Below are 17740 nucleotides of genomic sequence, written 5' to 3' on the forward strand. Positions count from 1 at the left end.
CCTGAATCCAGCCAGCCTGCCCAGGCACTCTGTTTTGCTTCAAGGAAAGGTGACGGTTGGTGGTGACCTCCATCCTTGACATTTTCCCAGACAGGCCCTCTCCATACTTCCTCCACCGCTAACCTTGGCTTCCAGGGTTCCCCGTGCTCCGAGATAAGGCAGACCTCTGCTCTGCTCACTTCTGGCTCTGTGGTTTCAGATAACTGCACCCCCCCACCCCCCAGCCTCTACCTCAGAGCCCTCCGCAGCTGGGCAAAACTCAACCTTATCACCTCCTCCCTGAGTCCACGGGAGAGGATCTGAAGAGACTGTGACAGCAGAAGAAGCTTTTAGAAGGCAATCCCCGTAGAAACTTCTCCTGTGTTCCTACACCTGACAGAGCTCTGCCGGAGGTGTGAGAAGGCTTCCTTACCTTGCCCCTTGAGGCATCTCACTCCACTGTTCCCAGAGTCATTGCCACTAAGGCCCTTGTTACTGATCTGGAAATGACCCAACTGAAGCACCTGCCCAGGCCAGCAAGGTGGATCTGTGGCTAAAGCCACGTGCTCAAATACTCCCACAAACAGGCAGGTTCCAACCCCTGACTGAGAGACTGACAACTGTTAGTCAAAAAGAGTAGGTAGGGGTCCTTTTGGGTCTAGCCCAGACACCCTGACCAGAGCTACACCAATGGGGCTCTCTCGACATGAACATCTAAAAGAAGAGTTGGGCTGAGCTGCCTGTTGTCCTTGATGGTGACCTTGATGGCTCCAGTTTTACTTTTCATTTCTCATCTCCATCTTGAGGCAAACTACTTCCTCCCTGATCTCTGGTCGTCACCTCAAACCCAGCTTCCGTTGGTACATCGTCGGTCTAGTCTGGATGTGGTTGGCGCCCCATCCCTAGCAGGCCCTGCTGTTTCCCTATAGGCTCCCCTCAGCTGCCTCTTACAGGGTTTTATCTTGGCCCTCATTTCAGTACTCTTATCAGCCACAAAGGCGGGGCGGTTTGCGCTTGCTGTCTGAAGAAAAACAGAAACCTACGTCTCTCACAAGCTTCCTAACTGGGATTAGCAATTACAATAACCCTGACGTGGGCATCTGAGGTCCAATAACTGAGAGCTACACGGTGACGCAGATAGGAGGAAGGCCAGATCATTTCACTCAAACCTCAAAAACAAGAGGGGGGGAGGGCGGGACAAAAAACAAAGTCTAATCTGCAAAACTGAAAGCATGTAGATCAGAAACTTACAAATGAAAAATGTAGGGATCTTAGAAGCCATTGTCCCTCAGTACTAACTGGAATACTGGATGCGGAATCAAAGCGGAGGGGGTCATAACAGATTAGGGGCGGTAAGGCGGAAGCCTATTGTGCCATTGTTGGGAGGAGACAGGTGCAGCTTCCGGGTCTAATTAGAGCTGAGGCTGAAGCTTCCTTCCACACTTCCCTCTCAGCAGATTCCAGTTTGTACCAAAAAGAATCATCTAGATCCAGAGGGTCTATCAGACTACTGCCGGCTGGCCCCAAGCCATTTCTCGAATAGTTTTGTCTGAACGTAGGGGATGGGAAGGGTCAGACACTGAAAGTAGGCATGGTTGCCTCCCCAACAGGGGCCAGTGACTCCTGCAGAGAGGGTTGATTAGAACCTCAGGTGCCCCCAGCTCCCATGCTGACTGACAGAGCCTGCACGAAGCCCTGCATGGTCTGCCCAGGACAAGGCGAACATGAACATTCGCATACACACAGCAAGCCAACAGCTCGTCACAGGAAATAATAACTTGGAAAAGGATGCAAAGATGGCCATAAAAAAGGCAGGAGCGTCTCTCAGGCCCCTAGCCTAACAATAAGTCATCCTTTTCCTTGCCGTTCCACCCACAGAACAAAGTTGCTTTAACCCAGGCAGTCCACGCTCTCCCCAGCTCAGGGGCATGGCCTAGAACGTTCTAGCCTGGAAAGTGGTTCTTACTGCTGGCGACAATGCTTAGAAAAACCCGACTCCAGTCATACCTGCTATGTATATTGTATATTGCACCACATGTGTGCAAGTGTCCACTGAGGCCAGAAGGTATTGGATACTCCTGAACAGGAGTTACAGGTTTCTGTGCTGCTCCAGCCCCAGACTTCTAAAGATCTAGTTAGGCTATGATTTAGACATGGAGATTTTGTTTGAGGGTTCTGTTTGTTTTTTGAAGTGTGGATTGAGCCCCGTCCTCACACATTTAGGCAAGTGGGCTACATCTCCAGGATGGATGTGGCCAGGGAAGGGGATTTTTCCTTGTCCCTAGAAGATCCAATTAGTACCAGTTTGTCTCACCCTGTCTCTCACCTCCCTCCACCCTCACCTTCAGTGGGCCCGGGTACTCTGGTGTCACCTCCTGCAGTTCTGCTTCTATCTGAAAGTCCAGGCCAGGATGTGACACTGTGCTGAGCTCCCTTTGCCCCGGGCGTGTTGTGGGTATCACGGCTGTGAGCAAAGCTTTGTGTTAAACCCTCTGCTTCCCTCTCTGCATATCCTTGGTTGTGCCAATCTGTTCCTTTTGGACTCCATCCTATCGAGTGGTCCAAATTCAGTGACCCGTCCTTCTTATGACCTGGCTGTGTGATCTTGGACATCGTATGGTACAAAGAGAACCAGAGTCCTGTATTTTTAAAACAATTCTTTATTATTGTTGTTTTTGATTGCTAACATCTTATGCTCTAGACCAATGTCTAGATAATATCTTTCACACATCCTGGTCCCTTTTCTACCTAGTGTGTGCACTATTTCCTGTTTCTGCACATCAGCTGTCTTGCTGTGTTTATCAACCCCGTAGGTTGGGGGAGAAGGAAAGAATATTTCGATGTAGCTACCTTCAAAGGCCGAGCCTCTTAGGTGTTTGTTTACTCTGATCTGCTGAGCAGCTGCCAGGATTACTGACTAGCCTCAGCGGGGAGGGGACACCCAGTTCAGCAGCCTCATCCAGAACTTGAATGTGCCTCTGTGTGTGTGTGTGTGTGTGTGTAAGGGTAGGAGCTGGCACCACTATTCCTTCTCAAGTTATTTCAATGTATAGCAAAGCCCACATCAGGACTAAGAAAAGGTACAGGAATTAGATGGAGTGAAAAGCAGGAGGCAGCAGGGTTATTACCAAAACATGGATGATCGTCTGGAGAAGGTCTAAGCCAAGCTGTTTCCAGGCCTGTCAGGTACCTCTCCTCCCCACCACACCTCCCAACATAAGTATCTTTGAAGGTCTAGATAAATATTAAATTAGAAAAGTTAACGAGTAAGGTAACTACTTGAGGATTCCATTTTCCCCCAGAAGTACAGAAAGTTTGCCCTCAGGAAATATTTGCTGACAGCTGGCTTGAATGCCAAAGGTTTCCTGAAATGTCTCCTGATTGTGTCATTTAAAAATAAAAGGCAGCTGGGCAGTGGTGGCACATACCTAAATCCCAACATTTGGGAGGCAGAGGCAGGGGGATTTCTAAGACCCAGCCTGGTCTACAGAGTGAGTTCCAGGATAGCCAGGCCTATACAGAGAAACCCTGTCTCAAAAAACAACAACAACAACAAAAACAAAAAAAACAAAAAAAAAGTATAAGTGGTGGTGACTGTGGATCCCTTGAGTTTGAGGCCAGCCTGGTCTAGAAACTGAGTTCCAGGATAGTCAGGAACACACAGAGAAGCCCTGTCTCAAAAAATAAACAAACAAAAAATTCGAAAACAAGCAAACAAGAAAAAAAAAGAAAGGATTTGTAATCATTGTTCATAGTACTTATATGGAGTTTCCTACTTTTATTTTTTGTAGAATGTTGCCAACACCTAAGTTCAATTCCCAGCAACCACACGGTGGCTCACAGCCATCTGTAATGGGATCCAATGCACTCTTTTGGTGTGAGTCTGAAGACAGCTTTAGTGTACTCATATACAAAAATAAAAATAAATAAATGAATGAATAAATAAATAAATAAATAAATATATCTTAAGAAAAAAGAATGTTTCCAACACTGAATGTCAAGTTTGACTAAAATAAAGTTAAAAAAAAAAAAAAAGAAGCAAATCTAAAAGAGAACAGATTCCAAAATGATTCTTCTGGCTTGCAAGCTGCCTGGTCACCAGGTTGCAGAAAATAGCCAGTATACCTTTAAGGCCCAGGGACATGGGTCTACTGAGACCTTCCTTTCCAGGAGGGCCGCTCTGCTCCTGGGTAAATACAACCAAACTAAGTGTCACTTGCTCAACTGAACCTGAAAGGAGCAGGCCCCAGAGGCCACACCCTCATGATGATGCTTCCAGAGGCAAGGTCCTGAGGAGATAAGTCGCACAGAGGAGGAAGGAGGTCAGAGGTAGCAGGAAGACAGGGTAAAAAAGCATCAGCGTGAGGCAATCCTTGAGCAGATTTTTTTGAAAGAGGCCATAAATGTGCTTATTGATGCAAAGTAATAATAATAAATAATAATAATAATAATAATACAGGCTTAGCTATTAAAAAAAACATAAAACAAAGACCATTGCAAACAAGAAACAAATACCATGGGCTGGGCACAGAGGCTCAGGTCTCTCTCTATCCCAGCACTGGGAAGGCAGAGTCGAGTTTGAGGCCAGTCAATGCCATGAAGAACACCACTATCTCAGAAAAAAAACAAAAAACAAAAAACAAACGAACGAATGAAAGGAATACTATGCTAAAAGGACCAAAAAAGAGTGCTAACAAGAATGCATCAAGTTCGACAGTGTTCAAAAATGAGTGGTTCAGAGTGATACAGAAGGTTATCCTCAACTCCATCAAGAGTAGGGGCCAGCTTAGGCTACAAGAGTCTCCATTCATAAATAAATAAGTTAATTAATTAAACAAGTAAAGCCGGGTGGTGGTGGCGCAGACCTGTAATCCCAGCGTGAGGCAGAGGCAGGCGGATTTCTGAGTTCGAGGCCAGCCTGGTCTACAGAGTGAGTTCCAGGACAGCCAGGGCTATACAGAGAAACCCTGTCTCGGAAAAAAACAAATCCAAAACACACACACACACACACACACACACACACACAAAATTAACAACTAAGTGAATGGAGCCAAAAGCTGGGGTACAATGTTACACTCCCTTCATCAGCACACATTCCAAGAGCTTCTGAGACCACCTGACAAAGACAGGAAGCCAGGACTAGTGATATCACACGGGAGTGTAAACTGCCCAACACTTTTTTTCCTTCGAGACAAGGTCTCACAGTAGAGCCCTGTCTGACCTAGGACTTGCTATGTAGACCAGGCCCAACTCCACAAACACTCTTTAGAATTTCACATCATCCTCTCATAAAACTTGAGTCTGGAAACTCCATTGTTATGGTTTCTGTAGGGAAGAGGCGCACAAAGAAACATAATCAAAATAGTGAAAGATCATGGTTTATTGACAAATTTTTGTAAAGTCTCAATTTTAATCATGAGCATCTGAGCTGTATATACAAAAGAAAGCTATATGCCTGACTAAATCAGACCCCCTCTAAAATTTGTGGGGTCTACGCACGGCAAAGCTGAAACAAAGGTTCACGTGAAATGCCTGTTGTCCGTTTAACTAAAGTCAAGCCAAGAATCTGCTGTGTTCTTTCCTACCGTTGCCACCAATGTTGCCCATAAGGAACAGGATAGCCGGCTACGAACTCAGAATTCTCAGACTGCCTGGTCTCAGAACGGAAGACCGCAGCCCTGGTTCCCAGCTCCGGGCCGCCAGGGTCCTCCTCTCCTTAGGCTCTCCCTCCACCCACAGAACCGAAAACCCGAGGCAGTGGATGCATCAGACGGACAAACCATCACCTTCCACACGCAGAAAGACCCAGGGCGCGTATATAGATTCTAAAAATATGAATGAGATGTCTATGACTCAAGATCCCCGAGCATGGATGGAGGGTGCAGACTTGGGGAAGGGGGTGGCACAGGTCATTCTTTGGTACTATGTAGGCTTTTAAAAGTGGATATGGGTACAACTTGGCAAAGACCAGAACCAAGACCCATAAAACCAGAGCTCGAGGCACAGGGAGGATAAACATGGAGCAAGTAAAGCACCACCGTTGTGAGAACCAGAGCAAGTGAATGGAGCGGAGCCACCCTCAGGGAGCCCACAGTGGCTCCCTCCATAAGCTCCTCAAATCCAAAATCCACACGAAAGTCCTTGTGTAAAGGCACAGCGTTTGCATGTAGCCAAGGCACACCCTTCCAAGTACCACCCTGAGATCACTTAGAATACCCAATACAATGGAAATGCTATGTAAATATTTGCCCTCCTGGATGGTTCAGAGAACAGTGATTCAGTTCAGACCCGAGCCTCTCCCCCTCTGAATATTTTCCATCAGCAGCTGGTTGGATCCACTGATGAGAAGTTTACAAATACCCTAACCTCGATACACCTATGGGTCTGCAGATCTGAAAGCAGGTAAAGAATGGGACTTAAGGATATCACAGATACGCTGTGGCCTCTCAGGGCTCTTCATTTTGTAAGAGATAAGCAAGAATTAAAAAATAGAAAGTCGCCGGGCGATGGTGGCGCGTGCCTGTAATCCCAGCACTCTGGGAGGCAGAGGCAGGTGGATTTCTGAGTTCGAGGCTAGCCTGGTCTACAGAGTGAGTTCCAGGACAGCCAGGGCTATACAGAGAAACCCTGTCTCGAAAAAGCCAAAAAAAAAAAAAAAAAAAAAGAAAGAGTTGGCTCGGTGGTTAAGAGCACTGACTGCTCTTCTGAAGGTTCAAATCCCAGCACCCACATGGTGGCTCACAACCATCCATAATGAGATCTGATGCCCTCTTCTGGGGCGTCTGAAGACAGTGACAGTGTCCACATATAATAAATAAATAAATCTTAAGGAAAAAAAGTCACTCTATTTCGCTTTTTTCTTTATCTTTCTTTCCCTTCTTTTTTTCATTTTGAAGATAAAGGGTCTCTATGTAGCCCTGGCTGTCCTGGAACTCATACTATATAGACCAGGCTAGCTCCAAACTCAGACAGAAATCCACCTACCTCTGCCTCCCAAGGGCCAGCATTAAAGAAGTACACCACCACCATCGGGCTCTCTCTTCCGATTTTATTTCTTAGTTGTGTACACTAGTGTGTAAAGTACACACCAGAGCGTGTGTGTAAACACCAGAGGACAATTTGGTGGATTTGGTTTTCTTCTTCCATCTTTCTGTGGATCCTGGAGCTTGAGCTCAAGGCACCAGGTTTGCCAGACAAGCACTTCTACCTCCTGAGCCTTCTCACAGGCCCACACCTAGCCTAAGTCAGCACCCGGGACCAAAAAACAGGAAATTGCCCAGAAAAAACATCCACGAGGTGTTTCAGAAAACCATAGAAAGACAATGACCTTAAGACAGTCGGTTCCAACCTCCGACAGAAATCACGCCCGCCCGTAAGGGAAATTGAGTTAAGAAAAGACCTCACTTCAAGGAGCTTCTAGACAAAGAAGCTAAAGTCAGGCAAATAGGGGTGCCTTGCTGCCTCTACAAGCTATGGTGGGCCTTCGGCAAAAACGCAAAGACCCCTATACCAGGGTCATCTGATTAAGATGAGATGTTTGTTTTAGGCTAATTTATTTTTATTTTTATCTACAAGTGGTTTGTCTACTTGTATGTGTTAGAACCCCAGGAATTCCTGGTGCCCGTGGAGGCCAGAGGAGTGTGCCAGATCCCATAAATGATCCCATCCCATGGATGGTTTTGAGCAGTCACGTGGGTGCTGGGAACAGAGTAGGAGCAGAAAGTGCTTTGAACTACCGAGCCACCTCTCCAGCCCCAAGAGAACATTTATAAGGCTCGGTGTGATGATGTATGCCTATAATCCTAGACCCAAGAGGCTGAATGAAGCAGGGGGATTTTGAAGCAAGCTGACATTACCTAGCAAGGCTCTGTCTCACAAAAACCAAAAGAAAAAAGGAGAACCCAGTTCACATAACTGTGCTGGCCTCTCCTGTGCTCTATGGAGCATGTGCAATCCCTACACACACTGTACACTATACGCACAGACACAACAACAATAATGATGTTAGACTGTCTTTTAAAGGGGAAGGCCTTGCGCTTATCCTCGGGAGCTGCGGGGAAGGCTCACTTGTCACTCCGCTTGCTTATGGCATAATTAGTGTCTGTTTTACTCCTAGGACTTGAATTTCATGTCTGGAAATATCATGTCAGCAAAGTAAACAGAAGTGTCCCAATTTGAGTCCCCAAACAAGAATACACCGCCTACCGAGGAAAGTCCTGCTGCCAGCCAAAATGTATGGCCAGAAGCAGTACAAAAGGAGACAGGAGTGTCTATAAACAAAAGTACTACAGGGAAAGTATTTATAAACAATACACAAATTACACCTCAACGAGCAAACATCATGGTGGATCCCATTAGCCAGTAAGTCAAGAGAAAGTTATTGATGTATGACATATTTTAGTAGACAAAATTCTGTTAAGAGTCGCTAAAGGAGCCGGGCAGTGGTGGCGCATGCCTTTAATTCCAGCATTTGGGAGGCAGAGGCAGGCGGATTTCTGAGTTTGAGGCCAGTCTGGTCTACAGAGTGAGTTCTAGGACAGCCAGGGCTATACAGAAAATCCCTGTCTCAAAAAACAAGAAAACAAAAAAACAACAAAAAAGGAAAATACTACAAAACTTAATGTTTGCCAGACTCCTAGGAGAGTCTAGGGCTGGGGAGATGGTCCAGTGGTGGAGAGCACTGACTGCTTTCCCAGAGGACTCAGGTTCAGTTCCCAGCAGTACTCAGTGGCTCTCAGCTGTTTGTGGCTACAGTTGCAGGGGGTCTGTCTGACACTTTCTTCCACCCTCCAAGAATACCAGGCCTGAGAGATGGTGCATGCACAGGCAAAACACCCATACACCAAAAGCCAAACACTCTCACCGAGTACAGTGGCACATGCCTTTTTCCTCAGTGACAGGCAGGTGGATCTGTCAGTTCGAGGCCAGCCCAGTCTACAGCAAGTTCCAGACCACTGAAAGCTACGCAATGAGACCAAAAATATATAAATAAATAAATTCTCTAGAGTATCTATCTAAACTTAAATTGACAAAATAATCCCTCTATCATATATGATCTTTCAAAATATAGAAACGTGGTTTCTTTTCTTTCTTTCTTTCTTTCTTTCTTTCTTTCTTTCTTTCTTTCTTTCTTTCTCTCTTTCCTTCTTTCTCTCTCTCTCTCTCTCTCCCTCTTTCTTTCTTTCTTTCTTGGTTTTTCGAGACAGGGTTTCTCTGTATGTAGTCCTGGCTGTCCTGGAACTCATTCTGTAGACCAGGCTGGCCTTGAACTCAGAAATCCGCCTGCCTCTGCCTCCCAAGTGCTGGAAACGTGTGGTTTCAAAGCAGTTAAAATGGTTGTTTCAAATCATCACCATAGCAAAATTCATCACGCTAAAACTTCTATATATGTTGTGTGTGACAAACTTAAATGACATTTCTAAAAAGCATATTGGATACATATCAAAGTCATGATAGTTTATGCCTATATAGGTGTTTTATCCTGAAAATACAAGTTTGATTACTAAGGTAATCAAGAGAATTTGAATACTAAATTAACTGATAAAAAGTCATTGGGGGGGGGGGATGAGGATGTAGTTGCACTGGCAGAGTGCTTCCTAGAGAGCATGAAGTCTTGGGTTCCATCAGTATCACCCATAAACCAGCTATGGTTGGTGTGGCAAGCATATGATCCCAGCACTTAGGTGCCTGGCCTAATGAGAGTTCTAAACCAGCCTGGTCTACAGCAAGACCCTATCTCAAGGGACGAAGGGGGGGGGGGTCGTTTAAAAATTGATCACTGTACAATGAGAATATTTATAAAATAAAATATAATATAGTCCTTTCTTGTTAGAGACACTGAATACTTACGAAGGAAATAATCACTGGAATTATCTTTAACATGAGATCCTGGAGCTGGGGGACAGAGATGGGACACATGGCACAGGACAGGCCACATTGTGAAAACTGTTGAACCAAATTGATGGGTCCGTGGAGACTCAGCAGTCTCCCCTGTCCGCTTTTCAATATGCTGAGAACTGAGGTAAAACACTGAAACTTTCACAACACAAAGCCAACACTTACTGAAGACATTCTCAGAACAGGTAATATTAGAAAAAAAGACTCTTTAAGCGTGCCAATGACCCCGCTCCGTACAGGGCTGGAACGCGTCTTCCTTTTCTGCCTCAAACCACTTCTCTTTCTTCCTACTCGGGCAGTTTCTTCAGTTGCAAGCAACTTAGATGGCGTCTTCTAAACACAACTTCCGGTAACTCAGAAAGGCTGGCTTTCAAACTGTTGCATCAGAATATTAAATATTTAAATAAAGGAGCACGTGGAAGCATTCCTTCAAAAATTTACCGATAAATGAGTTCTTGTTCCAGACAATTAGCAATTCTAAAAAAAAAAAACCTCCATCCATTTAAAACACTCCTCCTTGGTAAGTTTTGATACACACCTCCTGGAGGTGTATCCTGGACTTGAGTGACTAGAGCTTTTTGGCAACTCAGAGTGGTTAAGACTCAAGGAAGTGAACCCTGTCTCGAAAAAACAAAAAAAAAACGAAAAAAAAAACAACTCAAGGAAATGTGTAGAAAATACTCTCCACAGAAAGCAGGGGCTGGCAGCACAGACCTGCAATCTCAGCGGGGGGTGGGGGGTGGGGGGTGGAGTGAGCGAGTGAGCCACCGGAGGAACCAAGCTAAGGACTAACTGCAGGAATTCAAGGCTAGCCTGGGCAAGTCGGTGAAACTCTAGCTCCAAAAGACTTTTGAAGGCTCCAGTAGTGGGGCACTTGCCCAGCATGCTGGAGGTCCTCCCACCAATCTTTAGTACTACTGCCACCAACCACAACAACAACACAAGCCTGGAGAAGTGATAGCCTAGAAGAACCAATCATTCATTACTACGTGAAACCTGGAAGAGGGAAGTGCAGAAGGGATTAGAAATTATATAAACTGGCGGAAGCAGGGCATTAGGTTGGAGAGCGTGCTTGGAGGGTGTTTGGCCTATGTGACCAAGGCACTGGTTCCTCAGACCCTGGATGGAGACTCTGGATTCATAGCAGGCCAGCACAGGTTATGTGTTTGGGAGTCATCTCGGTAGATGACAGGTGAACCCAAGCAAGTGATCCTTGTCTTGGAGAAATTTGGAAGACAGCAAAATAAAAAGGCTTGGAAACGCTTATATTTAAAGAGAAGCAAAAACAAAACAAAACAAAAAACCAAGTAGGAACAGAAGCAGCTGCATGTGAAGTTAAACCACATTATTTCATGCAAATTGAGAGTGGGTCGGTCGCAAGAAGGGGGTCACTATGCAGGCCACTACGCAGACTAGGAAGAAGGCTGAGAGACCACTACACCTTTAGTTATCTGTCTGGCCAGGTGGCGCAGCCGGTCGCCAGATGAGAGACAAGGAGCGACCCGGGGGTTAGAGCACGGGAGACACAGGAGACTGGGCAGCACGGTTAGGGTTCTGGGGCGATCGCAACACTCGGGGTACCAGGGTTGCAAGGAAGAAAATGTGTGCGTGCAACTTCTACTGACTCTGGTTGGTCCAAAAGTACTTTAATTAGGATTCTGGTGGGCGACAAAAACGGTAGAGAGGCAGCTTTGTCTGCCTCTCCAATAGCTCTTTGGCTACCGGTTTCTCAATCTGGGGTTGGACTTTACCGGAGTCGCATATGACCATCGGCAAACACAGGTATTTGCATTACATTTCACAACAGGAGCAAAATTACAGTTACGGAGTAGTAGCAAAAATAATTTTATGGTTGAGGGTCGCAAACCTGAAGAACTGTATTAAAGGGTCGCAGCATTAGGAAGGCTGAGAACCACTGGCCTAGAGATTAAGAAGGGAGAGAGGGAGAAGGGGTTTGTAGCAGAGTGAGCGATAGCCACCCGGCTCCCTCCTCCCCTAGGAAGCTGCCCCGCAATGACCAGCCAGGCAGTTAGAGGACCTTCCCCATCCCCGCTGCACTCACCGCTGGGACTGTGCATAGTGACACCGGCCGAGCAGATTAAGCTTGCAGAGATGCAGGCTGTCGCAGGGTCTCTGGCAGTACTTGCGACGGCAGACGCGGGCTCGAGTAGTAGCCACCACCGACCGAGTGATCCCGGCCTGGTCTCCAGTCTCCAATAGCACAAAGCGATCGGGCCCCGCGGTCTCCAGCAGCTGGTAGAGCTGCGTCTCGGGGAGACTGATCTCACCCAGCAGCTCCTCCAGGGTCATGCGGCCCCCGTGAGCGCACAGGATCTTGGTGATGAAGCAGTATACCTCGGGATCGGCCATGGCGCGCTATGGCTGCCGCTGCTCCGGCCGCTGCGCGGGACTCGGCTTCACGAAGAATCGAAACTTACGCGCGGCCCCAGGGGCGGACGCGGGCGGTGCCGCTCGCAGAGCTGAGCGGTTTCGCTTTCCAACTCCGGCGGTGGCGTCGCGAGGCCCGACCTCACCGACCAGGTCCTGGGGACAGATTTAAAGTCAGCCGCGCGGGAGAGCGAACGGGAAGTAAGCGACGTTAGCGGGCAGGTCCGCAGTGCCGCGGCACCCTCGCTTCCAGGCTGGACGTGAGGTCCCCCCGAGCTCGGGACTGCAAGGCTGCAACTAGGAAGAGAGGAAGTAAAGACGTACGTGAGGCTCGAGTTCTGATAAGCCTGAGGCAAGTGACGCATCCTGGGGGGCCCGCGGGAGGCGTCCTCAAATCCGCCCCACCCAGCCCGGGAAAGCGCGGACCTGGTGCGCGCTTCCTGTAAGCGGGACGCTCTGCCTGCCGAGTGTCGTCAGTGCTCGCCACCACCTCGGGACGTGGTATTCTCCGGACTCCGCACTTGAGGAAATAACTTGAAGGAACAGGTGGAGCTCGGATGACCGAGGTTCTCGAAAGTTTGTCCCCCGGCCGGATCGCGAGGCACCGGATCTAGGAGTCTTTCTACGCAGTGCCGAGCCCCTCTTAGAGGGCGACGATTGTTACTCTCCCTGGTTTCGTAGCTTTCTCCAGAGCAATTTGAAGACTCACTCTTTGATCCTTTCTGGCCTTCCTAACTAAAATCTCCAATTTCGGTGCCCCAAACCAACTGCTAAGAACGTCTTCAGATTTCCTCCTCCCCCACTTGGCATGAAGATGATTTTTAAGGTAAACCTTTACCTTATCGTAGAGATACGGTAGAGACAGAAGGAAACATTAACTAGATTGCCCTTTGAGGAAAGCAAAGGCTGACGAAATTGAAGAGCCATCCGTGTCCCCCGGGGAGCTTCCGGAAGATTCAGCTGCTCCAGACCATTAGCATATAAAAAGCTCCATGTGTCCTTCTAGACTCTCTAGTGAAACACTTAAAAAAAAAAAAAAAGAAAGAAAGAAAGAAAGAAAGAAAGAAAGAAAGAAAGAAAGAAAAGAAAAAAATCCGCTCTTCGGACCCCTCCCCTTGTTAAATTGATACTTGAAAACTTCTCTTTAGGACAATTGTATTTTGTTTGTCTCATCTATATTCTTAGCTAATTTGCAGGCCCTTAAATACTGGACCCAAATTAGAAAAAGAATAGGGCTTTCCTTTCAGCACCCCAAAAAGAAACGAATGGAGCGCGAGTGCGTGCGTGTGTGTGTGTGTGTGTGTGTGTGTGTGTGTGTGACCAATCAGATGGGAAAGAAGCCTTTAAAATCCGCAAACACGGTACAAGAGTAAAAGTGTGTGGCGGAGATGTTTTTGAACTCCTCAAGAGGGAGGCGTGAGTGACACCCCACCCACTCAGACAAACACACACTCACAAGCACAAACACACACTGAAATAATAGTAAACGCTTGACGCGGTGATGGCATGCCGATAATATCAGGACTTGTGAGACTGAGGCAAAGGGATTATTGGCCAGGAAGATAATTCAGCAGGTAAAGGCACCAGTTGCTAAAACATAGACCACTAATTAGACCCTCAGGACTTCCCCACATGCTGGGAGAGTTTACTCTTGCAAATTGACCTCTGACCTCCACAACACTCACTCTCTCTCTCTCTCTCTCTCTCTCTCTCTCTCTCTCTCTCTCTCTCTCTCAACTTCTTCAGAAGCCTGAATGAGACTCTCTCTGGTGTGGTGATGCCCAGCCGTTCACTCTGACTCACTGGAATTGGAATGAAAAGCGGCCAAGCCTGTCCTCATCTGGCTGCTTGTCGACTCTTGCTTCGGTCGTTGTCTTTTAATCCACTTGGCCTTATTTTCAGTCTGGCAGGTTTCCAGAGACCCGTTCTTATCAAATCAAGTACGATCGATCAATGTGTTTATTGACTATCTTCGGTGTGGTCCTTACACTACTGACTCTGAAGACACAGAAATCAAAGACACAATCCCGGCTCTCAGAGGGCAGCAGCTTTATAAACAGCAGTATCCGTTAGGGGATCAGAGGAAGTCCCTTGAAGGATCTAGAATCCATCAACTCCCTCCTCCTGTGGATGGATGAGGGACCAGGTAAAGGGGATTTTATAAATATTAAATATGAGTCTTTTCTATCAGATAGTATAAACTTCTGTTTAGGACAAGGAATTAAAATATTTTCTTTATACCCATCTCGTAAGAAAGACTTTTCTTCAAATATTTTAAAAAACAGATTTTTTTTTAAAAAAAAATTTTTAGCACAAAGACACTGCTGCATTCAAGGAAATTGAGAGACTGAAATGGACATCCTCTTCCTCCTTCTCTTCGTTTTCTTTGCTGGTACTTCCTTTAAGACTAGAAAATCAAATAAGACTGGAGGTAAGACCCTAGGGTAGCATAGGTGTAAATGGGACAGGACACAAAAAAAAAGAGTCCCAGGATAGCCGAGACTACATAGATAATAATAATAATAATAAAGGAGGGGGAGGAAGAGGCAGAGGCGGGGCCAGGTGTGCCTCGGTGTTATCTCTCCAGGGGATACCCTCTTGATGAAGAGTAAAGTCTGCGTCCTACAAGGCACTTGAACGTGCCATTCTTCCTCTGAGATCCCTGAGCATACTCCTAGCAGGAACGTGGAGTAAAGGAGCCTTACTGGTTCAGCTCTTTGCTCTCAGACAGGACCAATCTCGAAAGTGATTGCCTCAGTCTTAGGTGCTGGAGAGATAGCTCGGCAATGGAGAGCATTTGCTGCTCCCGCAGAGGATCTCGGTTTGGTTCCCAGCACCCTTACCGTGGCTCACACCATGCCATCATGGCCTGGCCTCCACAGGCAGTACAACAGGTAAACACACATAAAATAAAACTAAAATGTAAAAACGATGAGCGAAGTCTCCGTCCAGTTCCCATCACAAGATCCCTAAGAGAGAGACTGCACTGTGCAAGCATGGACTCCCAAGGGACCCTTCTCATTTCTCTTTAAGGAAGCTTTTCTACTCACCGTCGTCCAAATTTCTTTATTCTCGGGCATAAGACAACTTGGAAGCCTCTGGGTAGCTTTAGTGCTCACTGATTTTTTTCAGACACCCTAGCCCCCCAACACACACGCACACACACACACACACAGTGTTAAGCCACCTATAGCCAAGAAAGTCCCAGCACGGTATCAAAGCAATCAGAGGCTTTTCTCCAATGAGACTAAAGAGATTAAGGAACAAAGAGTGCTGCTGGGCAAGGGCTCAGCAGCTAAGAGTCCTCCTTGCCCTTGCAGATGACCAGAGTTCGATTCCATACCTTCAAACAGAAACATATATACATAAATAAAATATACATAAGTCTTTTTTAAAAAGGCTTCTTTGTAATGAACAAAGAGACCAGTTAACTGAGAATGGTAGATAACGTCTCTATTTTGCATGAGTCTTGAGTTCTACTCCCAGCGTCTCCACTATAGAAAAGAAAGAATGAAAGAAAGAAAAAGAAAGGAAGGAAGGAAGAAAGAAAAGAAAAGAAGGACGGACACATAACCAAGAAAGCACTTTAAACCGTGGAAAGGAGAACAAAGGAAACAGTTAAGGTTGTTTGTTTGTTTTTGTTGTTTTTGTTTTGTTTTAAAAGAGTCTTACCATGGACCCTTGGCTGGTCTTTTCCCCTTATGTAAACCAGGCTGGCCTCAAAGTAAGAGGTCTACTTGTTTCTGCCTCCTGAATGCTGGGATTAAAAGCTGCCACCACCAGGGCTCATTAAGGACATTTTTGGAATTGTAATATGTACTGTTAGAGTTGAGTTTTGTGGGAGGGAGCTAATGACAGAGTTAAAGGTGTGGAAAGGGCCAGATAGACGCTGGTGCACACTTCTTGGCCAGGCAGTTGGTAGGAATGAGGCAGTATACTAGAAATACAATACCTTTCCAGCAAGAGGTTACTTTGCACATGTAGAGATGAAGAAAACGCTCTTTAATAGTGTTTCTCTGGCTGGGGCTAATGCCCAAGGAAATCGGGCCTTTTAGAGAATTTTACTACCTCACACTTCAGGCATTGTCATTTCTCATGCACTGCCATTCTTTTTTTATTTTTTTATTTTTTTTATTTTTTGGATTTGGTTTTTCTGAGACAGGGTTTCTCTGTATAGCCCTGGCTGTCCTGGAACTCACTCTGTAGACCAGGCTGGCCTCGATCTCAGAAATCTGCCTGCCTCTGCCTCCCAGAGAGCTGGGATTACAAGCGTGTGCCACCACTGCCCGGCAATGCACTGCCATTCTTGTATCTCCTTCATCCCTGCCCCAGCTTATGAGTCGAACAATCTAAACAGAGACAGGAAACTGAAAGTCTGGCTGCTTTTGCAGAGAGGAGATTTACACAGCCAAGATGATGCCAGAACTATTTCTTAAGTACATTAGTGATGTTCTTTTCTTAATAGCTGTTATCCAGGGTCATCCTGCCCATCTAGAAATATTGTGGCTTTTTTTCTGATAAGAGTAAGGGGGAACTTAATGGCAGACTAGGACTTAAAGAATTTCTTTATCTTGTCTGCCTTAGGCAACAAGTTAAAGGTATGTCTTCTTGGATGGACCTAAAGACTGGTGTTTGTTTGTTTGGTCATGACTCTCTTTTCGTTAAGGAATTGGAACCTAAAGAATGGTAAGTGGGCCGGGCGGTGGTGGCGCACGCCTTTAATCCCAGCACTTGGGAGGCAGAGGCAGGCGGATTTCTGAGTTTGAGGCAAGCCTGGTCTACAAAGTGAGTTCCAGGACAGCCAGGGCTACACAGAGAAACCCAGTCTAGAAAAAAACAAAACAAAACAAAACAAAACAAGAATGGTAAGTGGGGGGAGGGGGGCTAGAGAGATGGCTCAGCAGTTAAGAGCACTGACTGCTTTTCCAGAGGTCCTGGGTTCAATTCCCACCAACCACATGGTGGCTCACAAACATCTGTAATGGGGTGTGATGCCCTCTTCTGGTGTGTCTGAAGACATCTACAGTGTAGTCATAAACATTAAATAAATAAATAAATAAATAAATAAATAAATAAATAAGTAAATGGTAAGTAAATCCTGGGAAATAAACATTTACATTTTAACATGTTAAATTTTTACTAATCTCTAATAGGGCTGGTTAAAATACATTTACGTTTGGGGTAATTTGGAGGCAGTGGTCCCTTAACTAAATTCTATTTTGTATGATTTAATGTCTCCAAATCAAATCTATTACTAAATCTTATAAAACATCGATTCTGTGATTTCGAGTTTCTTTTACATCTGCAGGAGAATGACTGAGGTGAGCCTGGGCTACATAGGAAATTCTGGGATCCCATGAGCTATAAGGTGAGAGGAGGGAGAAGAGGAGGAGGAGGAAGAGGAGGAGGAGCAGGAAGAGGAGGAGGAGGAAAGGAAAGGGTGGAGGTGAGACGATCCTGAGAATACCAGAGAAAG

The 17740-nt window shown here is 46.2% G+C and overlaps 1 protein-coding gene across 2 annotated transcripts in view; it reads right to left on the bottom strand.

Moving 5' to 3' along the window:
- The window catches only part of Zc3hav1 (zinc finger CCCH-type containing, antiviral 1), a 49244-nt gene extending 36986 nt beyond the window's left edge, over positions 1 to 12258 (bottom strand). Inside the window, exon 1 of one of the 2 annotated variants that reach the window (XM_052173459.1) lies at positions 11939 to 12258. In XM_052173459.1, coding sequence (XP_052029419.1) covers positions 11939 to 12246 — 308 coding nt within the window. In that variant the 5' untranslated portion in view covers positions 12247 to 12258. Of the gene's footprint in view, positions 1 to 412; positions 861 to 11938 lie in introns of those variants that run through there. The other variant, XM_052173460.1, reaches the window with a different exon arrangement.
- Positions 12259 to 17740: the final 5482 nt, after the last annotated feature.

This window comes from Apodemus sylvaticus, chromosome 2 (assembly GCF_947179515.1).
Source record: "Apodemus sylvaticus chromosome 2, mApoSyl1.1, whole genome shotgun sequence".
NCBI classification, from domain to species: Eukaryota; Metazoa; Chordata; class Mammalia; order Rodentia; family Muridae; genus Apodemus; species Apodemus sylvaticus.